The sequence below is a fragment of the Phyllostomus hastatus genome, unplaced genomic scaffold (assembly GCF_019186645.2).
Source record: "Phyllostomus hastatus isolate PE091 unplaced genomic scaffold, TTU_PhHast_1.1 phas_contig_150, whole genome shotgun sequence".
Classification (NCBI taxonomy): Eukaryota; Metazoa; Chordata; class Mammalia; order Chiroptera; family Phyllostomidae; genus Phyllostomus; species Phyllostomus hastatus.
This window is the reverse complement of record NW_025333611.1, coordinates 37,936,719-37,962,131: the sequence shown is the minus strand read 5'-3', so window position 1 is coordinate 37,962,131 and position 25,413 is coordinate 37,936,719. Positions and strand designations below refer to the sequence as shown.

Genomic DNA, 25,413 nt, shown 5'->3' with positions numbered 1-25,413 from the left:
GGGAAGCCATGCACACACACACACACCAGAAGACAAACAAGTGCCTGCAGCTCCTTGGCTGGCACCCAGGCCGGGGGCGGAATAAACAGTCCCGGTGACTTTCTGAAAAGCAGGCATGTGTGGCAACAGGCGCCGTGGAGACAAGCAGACTGTACTGGAGCAGAGCCAGCAGCCACCCCCCACGCCACCCCTGCACACACACACACACACCCGTGAGCTCTCCCGTTCATGGCATGTTCAAGTCCACTCTATCCCACACGACCCTCCTTCCACACCCAGCACACCCACCCTGGGGGTCTAGCCCTCATTCCAGCTTTGTTTGAGGCTAAAGGCTTTTGAGAAGGTCTGAGAGTCCCAATAAAACAGCATCCACAGTTCCTAACCCGTTTGCTTGGACAGTGGCCATGGTCTAGACCCAATGTCAGCAAATCACAGCCTCTAGGGAAGGCGTGGTGGTGGTGTGTGTGTGGGGGGCTGGGATCATGTGGCAGGCAATGCCATATAAACCCCACTTTCTGGAAAGTGCTTGTGTTTGCTTCAGAGATGCACACACAACACATACTTATTGGCTCCTTCAAGAACACCCAGACCACGCATCCCCTGAGGCTTGCTCAGACACACCCCTGAACACAGACACTAAGATATGTACCTGTGCACTTGCAGGCAGCGCATGACCCAGTGACAATGATGGCGAGGGACCACTACTGCCTGCCTGAGTGTGTAACAGTCAGCCCTCATCTCATTACATTTACTCCTTCGGGAAAGTCATCTGAGAGTGAGGAAGCAGAAGCTCAGAGAGCTGGAGAAACTTGCCAAGGTCACACAGCCAGAAAGTGACAACGCTGGGAGCCAAGCTCCAGCCCACACTGTTGGCTCTTCTTCGCTTACTCAGATGCACCTGCAGCACCATGTGTGCGTGCACGGGCACACACACTCGAACCTGCCTCCTCAGTCGGCCGGGACAGCTGATGCCCATGGGCTCGCTTGCCCCGCCCCGACCTCCTCCTGCACACCACTCCCAGCCCCTCCCTGCTGCTCTGATATCCACAAGAGCCCTGGCCTGGGCACACGTGGGCACCTCCTGCTGCCCACACAGGCCCCCTCTCTTCCTCTGCACATCCCTACCCCCAGCAGCTGCAGCCCGGCACAGCTGGGGGCGGCCCGGGGATTCGGATGGGTGACTCAGGCTGAATCAGGGCCCAGCTGCTCCTTGGAAGTCCTCTCCCCACTCTGCCCAGAGAGCCCATCTCGAAGGCAGAGGTGGGCCTTTGGGGCGGGACACAGGGAGTGGGGCCATAGGGGGTGGGGTGCTTGAGAACAGAAGTCAGGCACATGGGCCTCTGTGCCACCCCCACCCCCCAGTGGTCTGCTGGTGCTCCACAGCCTGGTCCCCCCTCTTCCTGGGAAAAGGGCTCTTCTGCCTGGTGAGCCCAGGGCCCCTACGGTTTTCAAAGCACTTTCTCATCAGTATCTAGTAAGAGATACTAGTCCTGTGGGGTGGAAGTTAGCATTCTTACTTTTGAGCTGAGGAAACAAGGGCTCAGAGAGGTTGTGTGAACAGTCCAAGGTCACACAGTTGAAGTAGCAGAGCCACGAAGCAAGCTCAGGCTCCCTGGTCCCATCTGTGGAAGGTAAGGAGGAAGCCAGGAGTCGAGCCACAGCTGGGCACGGTGAGGGGAATGTATGCTGGCATGGTGGGGGCATTGCAGGGGCCTGTTTGGGCCAAGGCAAAGGGTATGGTGGTGTGTGTGACAGGCAGGGTTGGTGGCTTGGTGTGTGGCAAGATCATGACAAAATTTTTCTCTTTACCCTTCTGCAACTAACAGATCACAGGATTATTTATGCTTTTAAAACTGTTCAGTGTTTCAGGCCAATATCCCAAGGTTAACTAGTCCAAAACCATGGAATTTCTACTGAGAAGACTTGAGCTATGACATCTTTGCTTCCTGAAGCCTCAGTTTCCTCATCTGAAAAATGAGTGCAGGTCTCCTGCAGGGTAGAGCCATGAGTGAATTGCATGTATATTGCCCTTTGGAAGCCACGAAGGACTTCACAAATAAAAAAGGCTGCTGTTTTCCACATTTTATCTTTTACAAAACACCTGTGGGTGCTGGGCGGAGGGTGGGGTGGGCTTCTGGGAGACTGGGAGCAGCGTCGAGAGGGGGGTGGGTGACAGCGCTTCCCTCCCTCTGCCTCGGCCGGCCTGGCCTTCCCCCACCCTCAGCCCAGAGCTGGTTTCTAGGCAACAGGAGGGATGCAGGGATGGTTCTGGAGGGGAGAGAGCTATAAATAGGGAAGGGAGAAAACAAAAATAAAGTTCCAGAGAAAGCTGTGGAGCCACGTTACCAGGGGGTGGCGGGGTGGGGGGTAGTGGGGAACTGGGAGGGTGACAGGGAATGGTGCGGAGACAGGGACAGCCCCCAGCCCTTCATGGGGGAGAGGGCAGGTTTCGGGTTAGCTAGCCAGCCAGCCAAGGTCCGCAGATGGCGGACATGGGTGGGAGGGGTCTGTGTGTGCACAGCTGAGCCAGAGTGACGAGGAGAAATCACTGCTGGCTGGGGGACAAGGGAAAACTCAGAGGAGGGAAAGATTTCGGCAGGCTGAGTTGAGGGCAGTGGTGGAGGGAAGAGCGCAGGCAGAGAAGGGGAGGTGTGGGCCAGGTGCGGCGGGGCTGGGCCCACAGACCTCGGGAGGCCCAGCCAGGGTCAGCGGCGCTGGCCAGACCCCGCGTCCATGCGCACAGCGAAGTGGGAGCCTCCTCCACCGCCAGACTGCCCCTGCAGACCTTGTGGGCCACCTCCTCTTCACGTAGGTGTCAGCTGCAACCTCGGCTCCTCAGAGGCCTGGGCTGACTAGCCACCACACACACCACATCACATGTGTAAGTGCATACACACAGCTCAACCCCCCCACACCACATACACACACAATCTCACTGGCAGTCTGCATGAAATAGCAAAAGCATCTGTTATGTCCACTGAGCTACCCTAGTTTTTCCTTTGTTGGTAGTTTTGTGTGTCTGTCTCCCCCAAGAGCAAGTTGCTTTTGGAAAACGGGACTTCAGGGTGGGGCTCCAGGCCTTTGTCATTTCCCAGCAACACCCCCCAGGGCAGGTGACTGCCGCTCTGGCTTCCATTTTCTCATCTGTAAATCGGGGCTAATAACAGGGAACCCTCGAGCACAGTTCCAATCGAAATTAGTGGAGACCAGTGTCGGGTGCCTGGGACATGCTGGGCACTTGGTAAACAGCTTGGTCCCTGTCACAAGGGAGGGCCATGAGTGCCTGCTCTCACACAGGCACCCGCGGTCAGGTCTGCCATCTGACACAGGCCTGGCATCTTCCGCTGACACTTCTGGCCCTGTGCCTAGAATACATTTAAAGTGACCCTGGCAGAAGAGAGCATTGGTCTCTGAGCAGAAACCAGGCTCAGAAAACCAGGTGTGTGGCTTGGCACCCGGAGAGAAGAATACCCGCCACCCCAAGCCAGACGGTGAACCTTGCTTTCCCATCTAAAATTGGGAATTGGGTGCTGGTAGCGGGAGAGGAGGAGGTGGCAGACTCAAATTCTTTAGTGGCCAGGCAGTTCATGAAGGCCAGGCAGTTCTCCCTGCTAATAGGGCCCTGGCTGGTGTGGCTCAGTAGACTGAGCACTGGCCTGTGAACCAAAAGGTCAACAGTTCAATTCCCAGTCAGGGCGCATGCCTGGGTGCAGGCCAGGTTCCCAGTAAGGGAGGCGTGCAAGAGGCAACCACACATTGATGTTTCCTTCCCTCTGTCTCCCACCCTTAGCTGCTCAAATAACTAACTAACTAACTAACTAAATAAATAAATAAGGTGAATAGGGAGAGAAAGGGACTCTTGACAACTGGAATAAAGGGGAAAAAAATTAAACCTTGTTAAACATCTCTATAGGTCCAATGGAATCTGAGGGCCAGGAATTTGCAATTCCCTGCATAGTGTCCTAATTCAGTCGAAAGGAATCTGGAGATCCTGGCACCCTCGCTTGGGGTCAGAGACTCCAAGCCCACAGGTTTGCTCTCCCTACACACTCGTCTGCCAGCTGCCTCCGACTCCCAGAGGTAAGGGCTCAGGGTGCTGCCAGCCAGGGTGCTCCGAGTGGACTGGTCTTCCCCCGACCCCTCAGGGGAAGAGGCAGCGCTAACACTTGGGGTTGACCCAGCAGTGCAATTTTCTTCTCGCCCTGAGGAGGCAGAGAAGAGGGTGCGGTCTTACGCTGGCGAGGTTGGGGGCGCCCAGCGACGAAGCAAGGCGGGGGTTCCGCCGGGGCGGGCCGGCCTCTGTGCCGGGGAGGTTAGAGGGCCTCAGCAGCAAAGAGGGCGTGAGCGTCGCGTCGAAAGGCAGCGGGCGAGGCCAATGGGAGCAGCGCCTTCGCCTAGTCGGAGGTGGGCCTCTGAGCAGCACCTCGGCGTTTCCGAGCCTTCCTTTCCACACCTAGGCGGTGCTGGGGTCCCTCCACTGTCGATTCCGGTCCGCTCTAGGCGTCTGGCCCGGGCATCCGGGTTTCTGCAGACCCTCACCCCCCTCAGCTCAGGCTACGAACCTTTGGACGCCTTTCCAGGAGGGGTAAAGCCCCGGTCGCCCGAGCTGTGTGTGGCTCCTTCTGAGGCAGCTGCCCATCTTCCCTCCCCTTGGATGGGCTTGTCTGTGTTGGGCAGGTGTGAGAAGGTGTGTATGCGTGTAAACGTTCTGGGGAGGAGAGAGGTCTGCGCGTAACTGTGCCTTACAGTGCCCGCGCTGCTGGTTTCCCAGCACTGTGAGTGTGCACGTGTCTGCACGAATCGGCTTGCGTGCTTGCACGCGTGTGAGCACGTAAGCGCCTGCCAGGGGGCGCACACTCCGACTGGTGCGCAGGGACCCCAATACGCCCGCGTCTGTCCGCGCGTGCATGGCCGTCCACGCGCCTGCGCTGCGTGCGCGGTGAAGGGTGAGCCTGTCCACCCCCAGCGCCAAGCGGCGGCGCGCCGGGCTCCCCTTCTCCGAGAACCTGCGGCAGGGGCTTTACCGCCCAGCAGGAGGCTCCGGAGACCGCAGGCCCACCTCCCAACCAACTGCCTGTCCCAGCCTGGGGGAACCCCTGACCCCCAGGTCATCCCACCCAGAGGGTTGTCAGTTTCGCACCTGGGCCGAGTGTGCTGGGCCCCAAAGAGGGGAGGGGGGCAGTGTGGGACTCGGAACCCGGTCGTCGGCCACCCTCATCCGGCGTCCAGCCCTGCCCTAGCAGCGCCGGCTCCAGACAGATTGACTTTATTCACGGACACGCGGGGGCGGCTGTGCCGCCTGCCCGGAACACTCGCACACGGGGCTGGGGGACTCTCCATGCCACAGTCAGGACACACAACGCCCGCGCTTGGACCGGGCCGGCTGGGGGAGGGAGCACAGTCTGGCTCCTGGTTCTGGTTAAAAAAGGGTTCTTGGGGTCATTGTGGGAGTGGGGTGGGGGGCTCTGGGGCGGCCGGGGTTGCTGTCAGGGTGGGGTAGGGAGCCGTAGCTTTCAGTTCTTCATTTAAAAACACATAGAACATGCTACATCTGCGCAGACACTGGACGGGAGGGGGTGGGGCGGGGGCAACACAACACAGGTGGAGCGAGGCTCCTAGTGGCCTCGTCCACGCCCCAGGGTTTGACGCCAGTGGGTAGAACAGATGGGTGGTCAGACACTAACACGGGCTCCGAGGGGGTGCCTCGGAGTGAAGGAAGATCTCGTGTTTGGGGGAAGGGTTAGAAGGACAGCCCTGGCTCTGGGGGGGGGGGGAGGGGGGGGACCAGGAAGGGATTGTGCTGCTGGTGGAGGGCCCTCTTGGGCCCTTACGCCTCTGGCTCATACTCCTGATACTCCTCCTGCATCAGAGGGATTGGGGTGGAGTGAAGAAGAGCAAAAGAGCAAAAGAGGAAGGGGTTGGAAACCAAGTGGCCAGGCTCTGAGCCTGAGACCCCTCCCCCTGGGCAGGCAAGGAATCTGGAAATTGGGGATAGCCTGGCCAGTCCTGGGCAGGAGTGCCTGGGGCCCAGTGCTTCACCCCAACTGTCCTCCCTCCATGCTGACACCTCCTGGGGCCTGGGTTCTAGAAAATGGGGCCCTGAAGCTCCCTGGCCCAACCCTACACTGCCAGGGACCCCCACCCTAGCTGGGGGTGGCAGCATTCCTCTGGGATGCCCGGAGCCCCGCCCAGCCCTGCCATCTCTCACCTGAGGCAGTTCCTCATAGCTCTCTCCTTCTGGCTCCATCAGGGGCTCGATCAGTGGCTCCTCAGCAGCTTCCTGGGCCACTTCCTCGGGCTGTGGACAGAGAGGGGGCAGGGCCTGTGAAGGCAGCAGGGGACATACCCCAGATTCCTACCCTGGGAAGCTCCTGGCTGATTAGGGGAAGGCTGGGCTTTGTTGGCAGTGCAGCCAGAATTTCTAATTAAAGTGTTGATGTGGAGTACTTTGGAAGTGGGATGAATGCATGAGGCATGAAATACCTCCAAATCCTGCTTGAAGCTGGGAGTGGGAAGCGGAGCAGGGCTCTCCATACCCAGCTTCCCAGCACCTGGCTGCCTCCTGTAGTCCGGGTCACAGGGACTGGGATGGGGAAATAGACAGCATACTCAGTCACTGTTTATCCCCGCCCCCTTGCGTCAGGCTCTGTGTGTGGGGCCATGGGACCCCAGAGATAACTCTTGAGGCTCCTCTGGGCCGGAGGGAGACAGGCTCAGAGCTGGGCTGGGCAGGGGCTCCGAGCTACTCGCCTGCTGCTTGCCACCCATCCCTCCCCCAGGGTCCTGTGTGGCCTGGTTTCTTCAGCTGTTGCTATTTTAAGATAAGCTGGAAGCAACAGCTCAGTGGTGTTGCTTGGATGTGTGAGCTAAGACTCTCCCCCCTCCCCCTCACCCCCCACCACCCCGCAGCTGCTGCCCAGCAGCCTGGTGCTGACCAGCAGGCACACAAGTAGAGGGCTGCCAGACCTATGGCCAGCCAACTGCAGGTGAGCACATGTATGTGTACAAACAGGGGATAGGGTGGCTGCACACACAGACATACACAAGAACCTGGCTCCAATGCACGGTGGTGCAAGGCCAGGTGGGCTGGCACGTGCCCCGACCCCTGGGGGAAACTGCAGGCAGGGGGGCATATCACCTCCCCCACTTCCACAAGTACAACGGTCCCTCCCTGCTGGGTGGGGATGAGACTCTTGGGACCCTGGAGGGCTGGCACTGGGGCGGCCTGCCCAGACCACTGTGTGCTCTAGTTTCCCCAGCTCCATCAAATCAGCTTCAGCTCCTTTGAATTACCTGTGTAGGTGGGCCCCCTGGGCACAGGAATCTACAGCTCCTGACCTGTATGTGCTCATCTGACCTGGCCCAGTCTCCTCAAGGTCCAGATGGGCATACCAAGGCCCAGGAGGTGAGGAAGTGTTCGTTTGCTCAAAGTCACCCCGCCATGACCAGAGCCCGGGAAAGAAATGCAGTGTGAAAATCCCAGCCGGGGCATGTCATTGGGAGACCACGCAGAAGCCCAGGGAGAGCAGGAGGGCGTGCGCCCTGCAGTTTCATCACCTGTGGGTGCTGCACTTTGGAGATCAGCAGTGCACATTAGGGCTTCCTGCTTAGTGGGAGAGGCCAGGTGCAGATGAGCACGTACTTTAGGATAACATTTATGTGATGTTAAAAAACACCCGATGAGCGTGCGGTGATAGAAGCCCGGAAGCAGTTATCCACGGAGGGGAGGCAGGGCCAGGCCGGAGTGGCGGGGGGTAGGGCTGAGGCTGCAAGTGTGGCGAAGGCGCCCACTCTCGGGGCCATGTGAATGAGGCCCAGAATGCGTGCGCCCCTGAGTTCTGTGCCCCAGACACCTCCCTTGTCTCACCCTAGTCTTGGCTCTGGGTGTAAGGACGGGAAGTGGGTGGAAGGGGGAGCCTCTGACGGGCTGATGTTCCGTGTCTTGACCCGGGTGCCCGTGACAGGAGGGTGTTTCCCAGCCTGGCCATTCTCTAGCTGTTTGGCATCAGGAAAGCGACTTTCCTGCTGATCTCAGTGGCCTTGGGAGGGAAATGAGAGGGCATCTCTGCTTCGTAGGAGCGAGGGAGGCTTCCTGATGACATGTGTGAGGAGGCTGGGAGGGAGAGACACTCAGGAACACGAGAGCTGGGCTAGCACAGTTTCCCCAGGACAGGCGGCCCCAAAGGGCCGGGGTTTGGGTTGTAAGCCTGTGGCCTTGTACTTCCTTGAGAAAGGAGGCTGGAGGTGTCAAGAAGTGCTGGTAGGAGGCAAGTGGCTGGGAAAAGGTGGTTCTGTGCAAATGTCCCTCTCCAACAGCTCAGACCCACTTCTCTCTGCACCCAGCCCCCCAGCCCCCGGCCTGGCTCCCTGTCGGCACTCGAATGCTATGGACCCGGGCTTATCTCCCCAGCCACCTTCTCAGGCAGGCAGGCAGGCAGGGATGGGATCTTGGGCAAGGCACTTCTCTCTGAGCCTCAGTTCCTGCATCTGTGACAGGGGCTAATTGTGGTGCCTTCGACATGGGGACATTGTGACAACTCAGTGAGTTACTCCAGGTCACATGTCTAGAGCCTGCCTACATAAGAGGTCAAAGAATGGGAGCAATCGCCAGAAACATCACGATGAGAACTGGGAAGTCACACAGCTGGTACAACACATAGGCAGGACTTGAACCAGAGCTTCTGAGCCAACCCCCAGACTTCTGATGGGAAGGAACGGACTGTGCAAAGTGTCTGGAGCGGAGGGTGGGCCAGTGCCCCCTCCCGCAGCCTGATGGATGCACACTGGTTCCCCAAACCAGCTGTGGAAGGAGGAGCGCCTGCCAGCGCCGAGGCAGAGTCTGCACTTGTATGTGCACAGACATGCAGCAGCCACAGGTGGATGGATGTCTGAGTGGACAGGCAGGCCCCCAGAGTGCACTGTCATGCTGGCACACCTGTGGTCACACCTGTGGTCACAAGCACAGACACAGGCCACTCACGTGGTCACGGGGCCACTGTCCCTTCCCGAGTACTCGCAGCATGCAAGCCCGGCTCTTTGTCGTGGTTACTCTCCCGGCAGGGTCCCTACACCTGCAGCCGCCCGGGTACTTGGGAGAAGTGGGGATTTCAGGCCCTGCCTCAGAGCGACTGAATCCATAAATCCAGGGGCGGGGGGGCCCACAGTCAGCAGCACTTTACCTTGGCCTCCTGCTGGTTCTGATTTTAGTTTTTGAGAACCTCTGACCTGTATTGCCTTTCATTTGCCTAAGAGCCCCATCGTGCTCATCTTCCATCTTACAGGCCAAGACTCAGGCTCAGAGACGGGATGGGACTGGCCCAGGGCCACACAGGCTGGGAGTGGAGGAGTCGGGGTTCAGACCCGGCTCTAGGAGGTGTGCGAGCTCACAGCCCTGGCTCTGCAGCCTGTCCTCGTGGGGTCATCTGTCTCAGTGCACACGGGGATAGCTGCCGCCTCCCCTGGGGGAGCAGGCCTGCCCAGGCGGGTGGCACAAAACCCACCCTGCCCCGGGGCCCACGCCTGTTCGCACCTGTCTCAGGGCCTTTGCACGAGCTGCCCCTGCGGCCTGAAACACACTCCCCTACTTGGCTTGCCTCATCCCTTGGGTGTCAGCTCAAAAGTCACCCCCTCAGAAGAGCCTTCTCAGCTAAACTGACCCCCTCATCCTAGACTATCTACCGCACCACCCTGTCGTCTTTTCCTCACAGCACTTGGCCCTGTCTGAAGTGACCTTGCTGATCGGCTGACTTTTCACCTTCTCTCACTGAAGTGTCAGCTCCCTGAGTGCAGGTAACTACTCATTGCACTGACCCCCAGAGGAATTCCTTTCTAGTGTGAGTACTGGCTGAATGAAAAGAACTGAATGAACAGGCAGACGTGGCCAGAAGTGGGCCAGGTCACTCGTGCAAGCAGGATGCGTGTACACAGCAGACCTGGGTCATGGTCACAGGCAGCAGCAGGTCTACACACACCACCACACAGACTCCTGCTGAGCCAAGTCTACAGGGTCCTATGGAAGGGGAGGCAAGGTGGCTCGTGCCTCAGATAGGCTGGGGGAGCAGGGACCCTGGCGGCAGGTTTGTGGGTGTGCCTGGCACGTGCGTGCATCTGCATTCACGCCCGTGTGTGGTGGGACGACCTCTCACCTTCAGGTCGGTGGGGAACTCTTCCCTCTTCACCAGGCCCGTGGCCGCTGCGATGTTCCCGGCCCCAGAGAACACGGCTCCTCCCAGGTGTGACGCCTGCTCCTTGGTTTTCTCAGCCACTGGAGCAGGGAGAGGGTCAGGGAAGGCATCGGGAGCCAGTGTGAAGGAGGCATAGGTGCCCCCACCCCTGCAGTGACCCAGGGCCTGCCTCTCCAGTGGAGCACCCCCTAAGCCTTGGGGGTCTTCCCCAAGTCTTTCACCACCTCACACCCACCCTCCAAAACCAGCCAGGTCTCAGCCTGGGGGACGGAAAGGGGCTGTGCCAGGGCAGGGCTGGTACCTGAGGCCACTCCTTGCACCACCCCCTCTCGGGTCTTGCTTCCTGTGGGGAGACGAGGAACACATGTAAGGGTTTGGAACGGAGGGACCACAGGTCTGGCAAGCACAGGGGTTATAAAATGTGCAAAGGGCCCCAGTGGGCAGCGGGCATCCTGGCCCCATCACTGCCTCCTCAGGCCTCAAAATCCCACAAGTGCTCCACCCGCACTGAGCCTCCCACACTTACTTCCTCAGGACTCCCAGCTCGGCCGCTGCCTGTCCCTCACCACCCATCTGCTGTGACGCCTGCACCCCGAGGGGCTGTCGCTGGAACGCCCGCACTGTGCACCACCAGTTCACTTAGTTCTCTGCCCAAGTGGGAGCAGGTGGGGGTGGGGCTGGGGGGCAAACAGGCCATGTATTTGGAAAGGCGCCCCTGGTGCATGACTGCCCACATCCCACCTGTGGCACCGCCATCTGACCACCAAGCCCTCGCTCCAGCTTCTTCTCCTAACGAGGGTGCCAAGTCCTCCTTCTGCCGGAGTGGAGAGTGTGTTAGGGGCCTGGAGGGCCTGTGGAGGGTGTGCAGAGGGGAGCCGATACCCACAGCATTGGCTGGGCTGGCCCGGGACGGGATCGACTTGCTCACAGCACAGTGTGGGGCTGCTGGGAAAGACCAGGGGGCTGATCTGAGGGGAAAGGTGGGGAGCCCTCAAGGGAGAGGAGAATCTCCTTCCTGAGGATTTGGCAAGTCAGACAACAGCTGATAGACCCAGAAATGGGTGTGTGGGCGGGCGACTCTCCTGGGAGGAGGCGGAGGAGAGGCCTGGTGTGGGGAGACATGATTCTCACATCTGAGGCCAGTGAAACCCAGGGTTGGGGGACGTCTGTCTGTGTATCCATCCCTTCCTCCCACAAACGTTTGTGGGCACCTGCTCTGTGCTAGGCTCTAGGCCAATCACTCACTGTCGGATGCGGGTAAGAGAAGAGCAGATTCAGCACTTAGGGCCTTAAGTAGTGGGGAGGGGACCTCCAGCCTCTGGGGGTATTGATAGGGGCGGGGGCGTTGCCTGGGCTGTGGCAGATGGGGAACAGGTGGGTATGCAGAAAGGAGACTGGAGAGGGTACTCTGGGCACCCGGAGCCTCAGGCAGGGCGCAGAGGGGCACGCAGAGGGTCACACAGAGGGGCCTCCACAAAGCACATTGAGGCTGGGAACACAGGCGGAGGCAGGACCACACCAGGGGACAGGGAGCTGAGGCTTAACAGGGTGGGAAATGGGGGCTATTGGGGCTCCTGGGCAGGAGGAGGAGGCAGAAGGGAGGCCAGAGTGGGGTCCAGCCTTCTCCCTGACTCTGTCACCTTTGTCCTAGCTCGAGCCACCCTTGTCTGGTGGCCACACTGCCTCCCAGGGGGCCTCCCTGAACTTTGTTCTGTCCCCAGAGGTCTGAGGGACCTCTCCAGACTTTCCAGTCTCTCCTGACCATTACACTGCTTTGCTCTGGCCTACCAGGGCCCATCGGAACCCGCTCTGCCCACCTATCCACCCTTTCTTTGCTCTTCAGCCTCCCCCACTCCTTCTGCCTACTTATTCTCTGAGCTCAACGTGATGTCTCCCTCATCAACCACCCCACCAAAGTGGCCCCTGTCCCAGCCTCTGGATGTCAAACCCCACTATTGGAATGGTCTGTGTCACCACCCACTATTACCTCCCCAGGAGCCATATAGTGCCTGACACATAGTAGGTGGTCAATAAATACTTTTCAAATGACCCCAAAGCCAAATGCAGCCCTCCTTGGTCGGCATAGGGGACAATGGCAAAGACCACAGAACAGACTTCATAAAATGCCATCTCTGGGCCTGGCCTCTCTTTATGCAAATGACCCTGCATGTTCCCTCTCCTTTCATGTTTAGGGTGACTTAACCACTGTCCTTCATCCTGATGCCAGCTGGCAGCTGCAAGGAGGGAGACCCAGAGGGGGGGTGGCAGTGGTGGAACACAGGCACTGGGAGGCACTGGGAGACAGAGAGCCCCCCAAATGCAGGAGAGAGGGCAGCCAGGGGAGGGGTGGGGCTTTGGACTCCAGAAGCTTGGCCTAAACTCCAGCTTCAGGTGCCTCAGCTGTGTGACCTTGAGCAAGACAGGCAAGCCTCTGAGATCGCCAGCCCTGGTCTGTGGAATGGGCAGGGAGCGCCGAGTGAGGTAATGGGTGTGATGGCATTTCACACAGCACTTGGCAGAGAGCAAGGGCTCAACACCGGTTAACTATTACTGCGGGGGAGAAAAGGTAGACTGCCCACTTTGATCGTTTCCTCAGTCCCTGGCCTTTCAGCTGATTACTACCCTCGCCAGCCCTGCCCCCCATTCCCCCTCCTGTCGGCTGTGTCCCCGGTGACCCCTGCGCGTCCTCCCCACCTGCTGACTCACTCTCCTGCCCAGACCCCTGAGTACCCCGGCCCCACTCCCCAGCAGTTGACACCGGAACCCATCTGCCTGGAAGCCCCGCCCCTCGCCCACCGACGTAGAGGACGCCCTCCTTGGTCTTCTCCGCCGCCTCCGTGACCCCCTGCTTGGTTTTCTCCGCGGCGGCCACGACGCCCTCCTTGGCCATGGACAGGCCCTTCATGAACACGTCCATCCTGGCGGCCTAGGGAGGGCGAACACACGGGCACGGTGCGCTGGCCCTGCACCCTCACCCCAGTGCTTCCCGAGGGACGCGGCGTGGGGGCTCCCCTCCCTCCTGAGACCGTGGCGCCCTTCTGGCCCGGAGCCCCCTCCCACCTTTCCTGGTCCCCAGGGGAGGCCACAGGGCCGCGGCGAGTCCCGGCGTCCTTGAAACCAGGGGACACGGGAGGGGCCACCCCCGAGGGACCCCGCAACCTGCAGCCCCACGGAACTCGAGTGCTGGACTCAGCGCGAAGCCCAGAGCCTAACTGTACACACACGGCAGTGCCACACGGCCATGCACACAAACATACTCCGTGGACTCGCTCACGTGCACACACAGGACACGCAGAGGTTCAAGTGCGCACTGACACTCCGACACACATGGGCACGCGCGCGCGGACGCACATCCACACGGCTACCCAGGCAGCTGCGGACACAGAGCAGCAGACACACGTACCCCGGGGCGCACAATGACACGCATCCACCGGCGCCCTCTCTCAGTTCTCCAGCTCCTTCTCCATCTCACCCAGTCCCCTCTCCATCCCCAGTCCTTTCCGGGTCTCGGCTCCCGAAGCGCGGCCGCCTCACCTGGATGCAGGGCCCGAGCTGGGGACGGAGCGCAGGCTGCGGTGGGAAGACGCAGGAGCTCCGCTAGGCCGGGCTGGGGTGGGCTCCGGGCTGGTGGGGTGATCGGGTCGTGGTCAGGCGCTTAGGCCGGTCTGCAGCAGGCAGGGCGCGGACCCTGAGCCCGGCGCAGCAGTGCTCCGGCCTCGGGTGCGTCGCCTTTTACCGCTCGCGCCTAGAGCCCTGCTCCCTTGTGCGCTGGGGCTCCGGCTCCCGCTTCGGCGCTGCGGCAGCTCTGAGCTCAGCGCTGCCCCCGGCGGCCGCGCCGCCCCCTCGGCCTGACTGACAAGGAGGCGGGGAGGGTGACATCTCCGCAGAGCCTGCCAGCCTCCAGGGCCTGGGACACGCCGCTGGGGACACTGGGGTGTCAGACTCACAACCTGCCCCTAAGAGCACATATTGAGGGGTAGACAATGCAGTGAGCTAAGGGTAGGGAAGAAATGAACTCATTCGGAGTTCAGATATGTTGAAATCTGCGGGACCTTGGGCTACTCAGTTCTCCTTTCTGAAGGTTTCCTCTTCTGTAAAATACAGATGGTTCGCTGAATGAACGTTTGTTGAGTGGACGGGTGCCAGGCCGAGACAATGGAAAGAGAAAAACAAGGTTCCTGCTCTGGAGGAGCTTATAATGGTGTGTGTGAGTGTGTGTGTGTGTGTGTGTGTGTGTAGAGATGGGACACAAGATGGAACATTTAAACCAGACAAGTTATTTCAACTTGTGAGAAGTGTTATGAAGATGATGAAATGGGGATGTACCGGAGTGACGAGAGGAGGGGTGCTTGAGACAGAGAGGTCAGAGAAGGCACCAAGGTAAGATGGGTGAAGGCAGAATCCACAGAGAGGGAAGGGCAGGTGCAAAGGCCCTGAGGCAGGACGGTACTTCAGAGCAGATAAAGGGCTGTGCAGCTGGAGAGCCAGTAGGGAGGGAGGAGGAGGAGTTGGGCGAGACCAGTTTTTTGTATGGTTATGGTGGGGTGGTCAAGACAGTCATGAAATCCCAGGCACACATAGGCCCTGAGTACTCTGATGGAGTTATGCCCGAGAAGCTGGGGTCCCAGAAGGGGTCTCTGACCACTGACAGCAGTCAGTGACGGCTCTACAAAGGAGGGGACAACTCATCTGGGCCTCGTGGGGAAGGTAAGATTTCATCTGACAGACCAGCGAGGAAGAGAGTGTTAGTATGTGGGTACAGCCTGGGCAGGGGCACTATGGCTGGAAACGCAGGGTGTGTGAGTGACAGGTGATAAGGGGAGCAGCCAGCAGCCAGAGTGTGCAGGGCCTAGGAAAAAATGTTCACAGGCTGCTGGTGGAGCTGCAAATTGGCACATGATTTTTGGAAGGCAATTTGGCAATGTTTACCGAAGACAGAAATCCTGCTGCTTTCGAGCCAGCAGTTCCTGCTTCCAGCAACTTATCCCTCGGATCTCTGCTTGCACAAGTGCATGAAGACATCTGTGCAAGGGTGTTCACTGAAGCATGCTTTCTGGTAGCAAAATAACTGGAAAGAACCTAAACATCCCTCTGTAAAGGATCGGCTAATTAATTGTGGTACATCCACTTGGTGAAATGCTGTGCTGCCAGAAAGGATTAGCCAGACCTGCATGTACTGACATGGGTGCCAAGCTGGAAGGCATGGGACAAGCCAGTTTTGAGTCACAGAACATTATACACGAGAGGTCGGCCCAGAAAGTGTCCAGCCAAGTCCTGTGAAAAATAGACACGTTTATTGAAGAGATACGAGACACAAGAAACATTGTACATAGGACAGTGACACCTCAGTCCCCTTCAAAGTAGGAACCTTGGAACCTCACACAGTTCTCCCAGTCACCATCAGCTGCCCCATTGTATTTTCCGGAATCTTCCCAACAGTCTGAAATCTCTTCCCTTTCAAAGGTAATTTTACTTTTGGGAAAATCCAGAGGTCTCAGGGTGCCAAATCTGGGCTGTGGGGGAGCTGAGTCACCTGGGTGATTTGATGTTTTGCTAAAAAACTCTGCACGAGACGTGATGCGTGAGTGGGCACCTTGTGGTGTTGAAGCTGCCAATCACCAATTGCCCATAGCTGCAGCCTTCTGAATATTCTGCAGAGGAATGTTCAAGCTTAGTGCAAAATCTGATGCAGATTCATTGCTTTACTTGCTCAGTCATTTTGAATGCCACAGCCACACAGTACACATGCTCACTCAACCGCATCTATTGCCTCCACTGCCTACTACAGTGAAGTCATCATTGCTCACACATGTGCATTCCAGTCCACTCTCCTTGGCTGCTAGGTTACACTGATATCCTGCAAACGATTCTCATTATATTAACAATGGATGGACTTTTTCCAGACATTGTGTATGTGTGTGTACAATACACATATACACATATACACATATACACATAAATATGTATATAGAAATCAGTATATACAGGCATGAGAAAAGTAGGTTTGCAGTTGTGAGTACATGAAGCACAGTTTATTCTTATTCTATTATTTGTTGATTACTGTATTTATTTGTATTACAACCACAAACCTAGTTTTTCCCACCCCTGTATATACTGATCACATGCCTATTACATAGACACCTTACATGCAAATATGCTCAGACTCACTTGTACCTGGATATGTAGAGGACACATCTGCAAGGACTTCCAATAAAACCATGGACAACAGTTGCTCCTTCTCTCCCTGACTGAGAGGACTCAGAGAGAGAAGCTTTTATATTACATCATCTTTGATTATTTTACCCTGATTCGTATTTTACTTGTACAATTTTGAAAGGTACCACAGGGAGAAGATGGCAGCATAGGTAGAAGGTACACTTTGCCTCCTCACACAACCAAAAGAAGGACCACAACAAATTTAAAAACAAAAAATAACCAGAACTGGCAGGAAATCGAACTATTAAGTCCTTGTCTGACAACCAAGGAGTTAAAGAAGAAACCTTCATCCAGACCGGTAGGAGGGGCAGAGACCAGCAGTTGGGGTGGAGAAGACTCCTGGCAGCTGGAGAACTGGGGCGGGCAAGGCAGCTGGTGGACCAGGTGGCCCCGCATTTGTGTGAAGATAAACTGGGAGGAACAACTGGGGAGTGAGACAGACTGCACAAAGCAGGGTTCTAGTGCAGGGAAATAAAGCCTCAATACCTCTGGCAGTAAAAATCTGTGGGGGTTGCAGTGATGGGAGAAACTCCCAGCCTCGCAGGAGAGCTCATTGGAGAGACCCACAGGGTCCTAGAACATACACAAACCCACCCACTGAGAATCAGCACCAGAAGGGCCCAATTTGCTTGTGGGTAGGGGGGAAGTGACTGAAAGCCAGTGGAGAGCTGAGCAAGTGGCCTTGTTCCCTCTCAGACCCTCCCCCACATATAGTGCCACAACACAGCAAGGTGGGTTGCCCTGCCCTGGAGAACACCTAAGGCTGTGTCCCTTACTATGTAAAAGGCACATGGAGACAAAAAAATTGGCTCAATAAAAGAACAGACCAAAACTCCAAAAATAGAAGTAAATGATGAAGAGATGCCCAATGTATCAGATGCAGAGTTCAAAACACTGATCAGGATGCTCACAGGAATGGATGAGTATGGTCAAAAAATAAGAGGAAGAAGTAAAGGCTATGCAATGTGAAATGAAGGAAAATGTACAGGGAACCAACTGAGTCCCAGGAAAGAAACTGGGACTCAGATCAATGGTTTGAAGCAGAAGGAAGAAATAAACATTCAACCAGAACAGAATGACAAAACAAGAATTAAAAAAAAAAATGAGGAGAGGGTTAGGAACCTCCAGGACAACTTTAAATGTTCCAACATCCAAATTATAGGGATGCCAGAAGGAGAAGAGGAAGAGTGAGAAACTGAAAACTTATTTGAAAACATAATGAAGGAGAACTTCCCCAATCTGGCAAAGGAAATAGTCTTCCAGGAAGTCTGGGAAGCTCAGAGTTCCAAAGAAGCTGGATCCAAGGAGGAACATACCAAGGCACATCATAATTACATTAGCCAAGATTAAAGAGAAGGAAAGAATCTTAAAAGCAGCAAGAGAAAAGGAGACAGTTACCTACAGAGGAGTTCCCATAAGATTGTCAGCTGATTTCTCAAAAGAAATCTTATAGGCAAGAAGGGGCTGGAAGGAAGTATTCCAAGTCATGAAAGGCAAGGACCTACACCCGAGATTACTCTACCCAGCAAATCTTTCATTTAGAATGGGAGGGCAGATCAAGTGCATCCCAGATAAGGTCAAGTTACAGAAATTCATCATCACCAAGCCCTCATTATATGAAATGTTAAAGGGACTTATCTAAGCAAAAGAAGATGATAAAAAATATGGACATTAAAATGACAACAAACTCACAACTATCAACAACTGAACCTGAAAACAAAACAGAAACAAAACAATCTAAGCAAAGAACTAGAACGGACAGAATCACAAAAAGGGAGATCACATGGAGGGTTATCAGTGAGGAAGGGGAGGGGGAGAATGGGGAAAAAGATACAGGGAATAAGTATAAATGGTAGGTTCAAAATAGACAGGGGGAGGTTAAGAATAGTATGGGAAATGGAGAAGCTAAAGAACTCATATGTAGGACTCATGAACGTGAACTAAAGGAGTGTGGGGGGAATGCTGGTGGGAGGGGGATGAAGGGTGGAGGGGAACAAAGGGGAGAGAAAAATGGGACAAATATAATGGTATAATTAATAAAATATATTAAAAATAAATAAATAAATAAATAAGCTAGCACAGGGAATACCTACCATTATTGTTGGCCTCTTAGCACTGGAATTGCCTCCTTCCTATGTTTGGGGCATGCCTCACCCCAGGAGGCAGAGCCTACCCCCTCCTCTAGGAGCTCCCAGGGCGTTCCCAGCCCTCTTTGGAGTCAGGACTGTGGCCTTAGCCCCAGACAGCCCAGCCCCAGGCTCAGAACCTGAAGCCAGTGTCAAAGCAATGTCAGCTCCTGCCAGGGACCAGATACAGCAGTGACACTGCTCCTGGGAGCATCCAGCAGGACAGGACAAGCTGCACTGTCTGTGCCCAGCTAAGCACAGGAGAGTCCTCCCAGCCCTGTTTGGCCATGTGACTTGGGGCATCCTACAGGCCATGTGGCCTCTGGGGAGAGCACTCTGGCTTCCCAGAGAGTTTCTGAGCTGTGCAGTACTGGTTACTAAACTAATCTGCTTAAATTGGCTAGAAGTGACTTCTGTGACTCATGACTAAAACCCCCGAAAGTCGGAGTGGGCCACGAGGAAGGACCAGCAGGAGGGAGGAGAAGAGGAAGAGAGGAAGAAGACCAGATGAAGGGTGTCAGGTGCTTCCTGTTATAGGAACTGAGAAGCCCCTGCCAAGCTTTGTGGCCCCAGAGAGACCTACATGAGATCTGCATTTTATGGGGCGAAGGGGAGTGGTTTGGAGGGGGCGTAGCTGGAGGCAGCAATATCAGTGAGGCGGCTTTGGCAGAATCTACAGGAGGGAAGACAGAGCCATGGGGTTGGGGGCGGGGGAGGGGGCACAGTGGGATTCGGTTTGTCCTCAGGTGCTGGGGAAGAGGGAGAGGGCAGTGTATGAAGATTCCCAGATTCCCGGCTTAGACATCAGGGCGAATAATACTGCCGCAAAATGAAACAATGGTGCGGGGTCGGGGCATGGTCAGCTTGCGCGGGGCCTGCCGGACGTGCGGGCCCTGGCGCACAAGCGGGAGACACCAGGCTCTACAACGGGCAGCAGGATTGGGGTGGGGCACCTTGATTTGCAGTTTGCCGATACCCATGGTGTAAATTCTCCCACTATGGTTCATTTTGAGCTGTCAGTGTTGATGTCACTGACCAGAGAATTGGGAAGAGATATGCTGTATTGTCGCCATACACATAAGATGAGTAAAAAGTACTTGTAAGAGTATAGAGAATGGTCAAGTAGTTAGAAAGTTATGTTTCGTGTTTATTATACTTGTTTTTAACACAATTTATATCATAATTTTATATTACTTAATTGTTTCAATGGCTTTTATAAATGGCTCATAAAATTTCTGAAACTTTAACCACTGTTCTCATGAGCTGGTCCAAACCTGCCCAGTATACCATTGGATTTGCGGTCATGAGTGGGGAGGTGGGGGCTAGAGCCGAGGGAGGCCACTGGCCAGGGGCACGTGGAGAGTGAAAGGAAGAGAGAGTTCGGAACTTAAATCTCAAGTTCAGAATCCTGGGGCGCTTCCACCTCCAGGGGCAGAGGAGCCTGGCGAAGAGCCTGAGAGGGAGCCATCTAGAGAGGAGGGGCGCTGGAGAGTGGCGGCCGGGAAACCAAGGGCATTGAGGACAACTGGATGAACGCTATGGAGAGGCTGAAGCCAGGAGTCCTGAGGCCCTGGGGCTGGCAGCAAGCGGGCTGCTAGGGAGTCGCATGGTAGGGGATAGGGCCTGAGAGCCCAGGAGGGAAGAAACATCGGGGAAAATTAGCCAGGAGAAAGTGACATTTGAGCTGGGTGTTGAAAGAGGAGAAGTTTCTTACAAGTGGTGATAAGCATTCCTGGCAGAGGATCCGGCAGGTGGGAAAGTCCAGAGCAGAGAGGGCACAGAAAAAATCTTACATTCTCAATCGGGTGAGAAGTTCATACAGAAGCTTAGGCAAAGCAGGTGTTTTTATTCTTTCACTTCAAGAAACCTAGCGGGCCCTGGCTAAGTAGCTCAGTTGGTGAGAGCACTATCCCGGTACACCAAGGTTGTGGGTTTGATCCCCAGTCAGAGCACTTACAAGAATCACCCAATGAATACGTAAATAAGTGGAGCTACAAATTGATGTTTCTCTCTCTCTCTTTAAAAAAAATCAATAAAGAAGAAAAAAATCACCTAAAAAAAGGAGGCAGTCCATCGTTTGTGTGATGATGCCTATCTTCCTGTTCCATCATTCTTAGTATGTGGCTTTCACTTTCAAGGCTACTTCATGGTCCAAAATGGCTGCCACGGCTCCAGCCATCAAGTCTACACAGAAAACAGGAAGAGGGGAAGTAGAGCAAAAAGAGCACCTTCCAGTTTTCTATCTCTTTCAGCAGGAGTTACCCCAGAAGCCAGCCCAACAACTTCTGCTTCTCTCTCATCAGCTGCTTGCTCTCTGGCTATTCCCGGGCCCAGCAAGGCTCAGAAATGGGGCATCCAACGGGGCACATGGCTTCCCAGAACCAGAGAACAAGAAGGTTGCCACCAACTGTTTTTTTATTTTGAAAAATGTCAAACCTAGAGAAAAGTTGCAGGCATAGTACAATGGACAAAGCCTCCAGATAAGCTGTTCTATGAGCACCTTGACTAACTACCCAAATGTCCTTCCCCTGGGTCCACCAGGCATTAGGCATTTGCTGCCACAGGCATTTGCTGCACTTCTCTTGCTCTCTCTCCATGTGCTTTCCTCAGAGAAGAGGGCAGGTCCCTGGGCTGCCACCTGCACAGCGGATCCTCCACCCCGCACCGCACTGCCAGTCCCCCTTGGGGCACAGGACAGCACTGCTCAGGCCCGTCTCTTTCTGTCTAGGCCGCAAACCTGTGAGTTCCGGGGGGCAAGGGTGGGGGCTCTTCTTGTTTCTGACCTCTCTGTCCCTGGAAAATGGACCTCTCCATTCCTCCCTTCTCTCTCTCCTCCTTAAGACTGTACTAAGGAGAATGGCTACTGATGCTTCTGGGCGGGGGAGACGTGGGAGCATTTGGGGGAGTGGGTGGGAGAGGAGCCCAGTGGAAGCAGCTGGAGCAGAGGGCATTGTCTCAGGAGGATCCTGGGACCCCGGCCCTCCTGGCCCTGCGAAATCCCAGATGTGCCTTTTGGAGCTCTGTGTGGTGCCTGACGGTGCGACAGAACATTTCCCGACATTCCTGCCGCTCTGGGAGGAAGACAGGCAGGCGAGGTGAGGGTCTGGGAGCAGAGAGAGGAATGGGTGACATTTAGTGACCGCCTACTGTGTGCCAGGCACTACATCCATGATATCATCAAGCCCTAAAAACAATTCTTTATTTTATTTCTTAAAAAGATTTTATTTACAGATTTTTAGAGAGAGGGGAAGGGAGGGAGAAAGAGAGGGAGAGAGACATCAGTGTGTGGTTGCCTCTTGTGCTCCGGCCACTGGAGACTTGGCCCACAACCCAGGCATGTGCCCTGACTGGGAATCCAACCAGTGACCCCTTGGTTCGCAGGCTGGCTCTCAATTCACTGAGCCACACCAGCCAGGGGGAAAAAACCCAATTCTTTAAAGCAGGCATTTTCATTCTCACTTTGCAGATGATAGAACGGACACCCAGAGAGGAGAAGTCCCCGGTAATGGATCACTGACGTCCATTCTCAACCAGTTTCTCTCGAGTGCCAGGCTCTGTTCCATGTACCAGAGATTCAGCAGGAAACAGGACCCATGAAGTGCTTGCTCTTTAGAACCAACGTGCCAGTAGGAAACATCAGGCAATCAATCAATGAACTAGTCACCAGAGAAGATGCTTTCGAATCTAAAGTTTAGATGGCGTTGTTTCTGTTGAGATCAGCGATGTTTGTCTTGCTAAATCTGATTGTCCACTCTCCCTCCTCACTCTGACCTCGACCTCCGAGTACTTGCTATGAGCCGGGTCCTGTTCTGGGCGTTGGAGAACACGGCCGTGAGTGAAGAAAAGAAGGAAGATGATAAGTAAAGCGAATAAGTAAAACCTATGGTGCTGGAATGGGGCTGAGGGGCTGGACAGCTCGCTGCAGGGGCAGGGAAGGTCCCACGTGAGCAGGGAATGGAGGAAGCCGCCTGTGAGCGTTGCTACGGCAGGAGCGGGCCAGGCTCGTGGGGAGGTGGCTAGCGCTGCTAGCGCTGCGGGAGCAGAGCGAGCGGTAGAGGAGGGCAGGGAGCTGATGGGCCCTGCAGACCCGCGCTTGGAGCAGAGCAGCCTGGGCTCCAACTCGCACAGTTAACAACTGCTGCGCGGGGAGCACTTGGTTCGCAGACTGCCGAGGGTGGGAGCTGGGGGAGGGGATCCGGGGCGGCAGCGCAGTAACCCTGGCAGGACGACCGTCGCCGCGGCTGGGGTGCTGGGAAGGAAACGGAGAGAAGTGGTCGGGCCTGGATCTGTTAACGAAGGTAGAGCTGAAGACAGGATGTGCCGATGGGTTAGATGTGCTCAGGAGTCCAGGACGATGCCAGAACTTTTGGCTGAGCTGTTGGAAGAATGGAGATTGTGGGAGGGGCAGGGCGGGGGCGGGGCGGGGGCGGGGCCAGGAAGGTCCGGACTTCGGTGATGGTGCAATAAGCCTGAGGTCAGGCTCCGCCCTATGCCTGTGTAGAGCTGAGGGGACAGCTGGATGTGTTTTTCTGGACTTCAGGTTGGAGCCTAGGGTTTACTGTGAATGTGACACTTAATCTGCAGGACTGGATGAGGTCACGGAACAGCAAAGGTTAGCATAGAGGAGAAGAGAACCGAGGGCTTAGTCCAGGGGCTTTCCAGAGCAAAGAGGAGGAACCATTCATTTTGTTCACCTCCGTGTTCCCCAGTGCCTGCAAGAGCGCCTGTACAAAGTGACTGCTAGGTCGGTCTTCGTTGATGAATAGCTGAATGAATAAGTGAATGGATGGCATTAAGTGCTTAGAAGAAAATAAGCCCTGGCTGTTGTGGCTCAGTGGATTGAGCACTGGCTTGTGAACCACTGGGTCACCAGTTCAATTCCCAGTCAGGGCACTTGCCTGGGTTGCAGGCCAGATCCCTGATGGGGGGCTCGTGAGAGCCAACCACAAAGTTTCTCTCTCTCTTTCCCCCTCCCTTCCCCTTTCTCTAAAAATAAGTAAATAAAAGTCTTTTTTTTAAAGAAGAAAATAAAACAGGGCAGTGAGTTGGAGAGTGCAAGAGTGCAGTCAGCTTCAGGCAGGGCGGCCGGGGAGGACCTTTTAAAGAAGGTGACCTTTGAGCTGAGCCCCGGAGGACGAGAGGACACAGGGAGGTGCCGAGGCCCCGAGGTGGAATAGTCTGGCCTGCGGGAGACTAGTGCAGCAGGGGCGCTGCCAGGAGGCTGAGTTCCCCAGGGACGTGCGGGCCTGGACTTTGGATCACATCCTGGAGATCCTGGAGCACTTTGAACAGAGGAGTTAAGTGATCAGGAGTATTATTTTAGATGATTTCTCTGAGGCACGTGGACAACATCCTGTAGGGAGGCGGGAGTGGACGCTCGGAAAGTGCTGGGAGAGACCTGGGTGGTGACCCAGGCTGGGGAGGGAAGGCAGGGCTCACCTGGCGTGGAGGCAGTGCCCAGGAGGGAGGGGAGTGGAAGAGTCCAGATATTTTAGGGACAGAAAAGCAGGGCTGGGAGCTCCTGCTTTTTCACCTCTACGGTGATGTCCCCAGAGGCTGACCCAAAAGGGTCTTGGGTCGGGGCCAGGACTCTGGTAGGGCCAGAGTGTCTCCTCGGTCACCAGCTGGAAGATGTGGACGATGGTGGGCAGGTGTGCTGTGACTGGCAGGGTCGTTCCACACCAGGCTCTGGGCAGGACTCTAGGGCAGCCAAGACCATGCCTGGCACTTTGGGGGGGTCCTTTTGTCACCGGAAAGGGACAGGGCCTGGAGCAGGTCTGCCTTGGGCCCCTCTGTAGTGTGTGGGTTCCTTTGTGCATGAAAGATTTCACAACACAAGCCTGGGGTGATTTTTTTAAAAGTTTTATTTATTTTCAGAGAGAGAGGAAGGGAGGGAGAAAGAGGGAGAGACCATTGATTGGTTGCCTCTTGCCAGCCCCCAACCGGGGGAGACCTGGCCCATAACCTAGGAATGTGCCCTGGGTTGGGAATTGAACTGGAAACCTTTCGGTTCACAGGCCAGCACTCAACCCACTGAGCCACACCGGCCAGGGCCCAGGCGATTTTGAGAGCATGCTTATTAAATCATCAGGAGATTGCCTAGGCAGGGCTGCTTTGGCTCCTTAGGAAGGTCATATGAAAGAAGTGAGCCATGCGAGTTTGTGGGGACTCACTGAGAAGTCAGAGGAAGGGGGGCCTTGGAGACAGGTTCAGGGGCTCAGTCAGAGAGGAGCTGCTGCCGCCCACTGCTCCCCTGGGTGCAAGTCTTGCAAGGACCCTTAGAGTTCAGGAGAAAGTTCACACCCAAGAAAGAGAAGGCATGGGTGTGCACCAGAGAGAGAGCCTGCACTGGCATCCTTTGTTTTGAGGGATTTTCTCTCTCTTCAGCTGATGGAATCTAGACGAGGTCTCAGCAGAACATTCATCGTCTTTCCTGGTGTGTTCTTGGATATGCTGATGTATCTAAATGAGCACGTAGAGGGACCAGAGTCACTTTCTGCTCCGCTTCACTTCTGTCTTGGATTTGTTTGGTTCTTACTGGGTTTTTGTCATTTGTTCCCCCGACTTCACCCATGGATGGCACTAATAGGGCCTCTGTTCTCTATCTCCCCGACCAGGTGATTTAAGTGATTTGCCCTCTGGTTAGGGAAGAGAGGTAGGAACCTTTGCTCTCCAGTGGGTCAGGGGAGATGAGATCCTGGGGTTCACCAGCTGGCTGGGAACGCCTCTGATTGTTTGGCCCCGTTTGTCTAACCACCTGCCTCAGGTTCCCTTTCCCATTCATCGAACATTCTCCTAACTATACTCCCTCACTTTCTCCCTTTTCTTTCATCCAATCTAGATTCACAGTCTCTCCCCAAGTCTGGCCTTCTTCCGGTGCCTCCTCT

General features: G+C 55.7%; 1 protein-coding gene across 1 annotated transcript; it reads right to left on the bottom strand.

Moving 5' to 3' along the window:
• Positions 1 to 3,841: 3,841 nt before the first annotated feature.
• SNCB (synuclein beta) lies at positions 3,842 to 14,061 on the bottom strand. Its single transcript, XM_045830262.1, has 6 exons — positions 13,719 to 14,061; positions 12,981 to 13,110; positions 10,486 to 10,527; positions 10,146 to 10,264; positions 6,209 to 6,298; positions 3,842 to 5,860 (listed from the first exon to the last, which is right to left on the bottom strand). The coding sequence occupies exons 2-6, from the start codon at positions 13,099 to 13,101 to the stop codon at positions 5,828 to 5,830; spliced, it is 405 nt and encodes a 134-aa protein (XP_045686218.1). The 5' UTR covers positions 13,102 to 13,110; positions 13,719 to 14,061; the 3' UTR covers positions 3,842 to 5,827.
• Between the last annotated feature and the right edge of the window lie 11,352 nt (positions 14,062 to 25,413).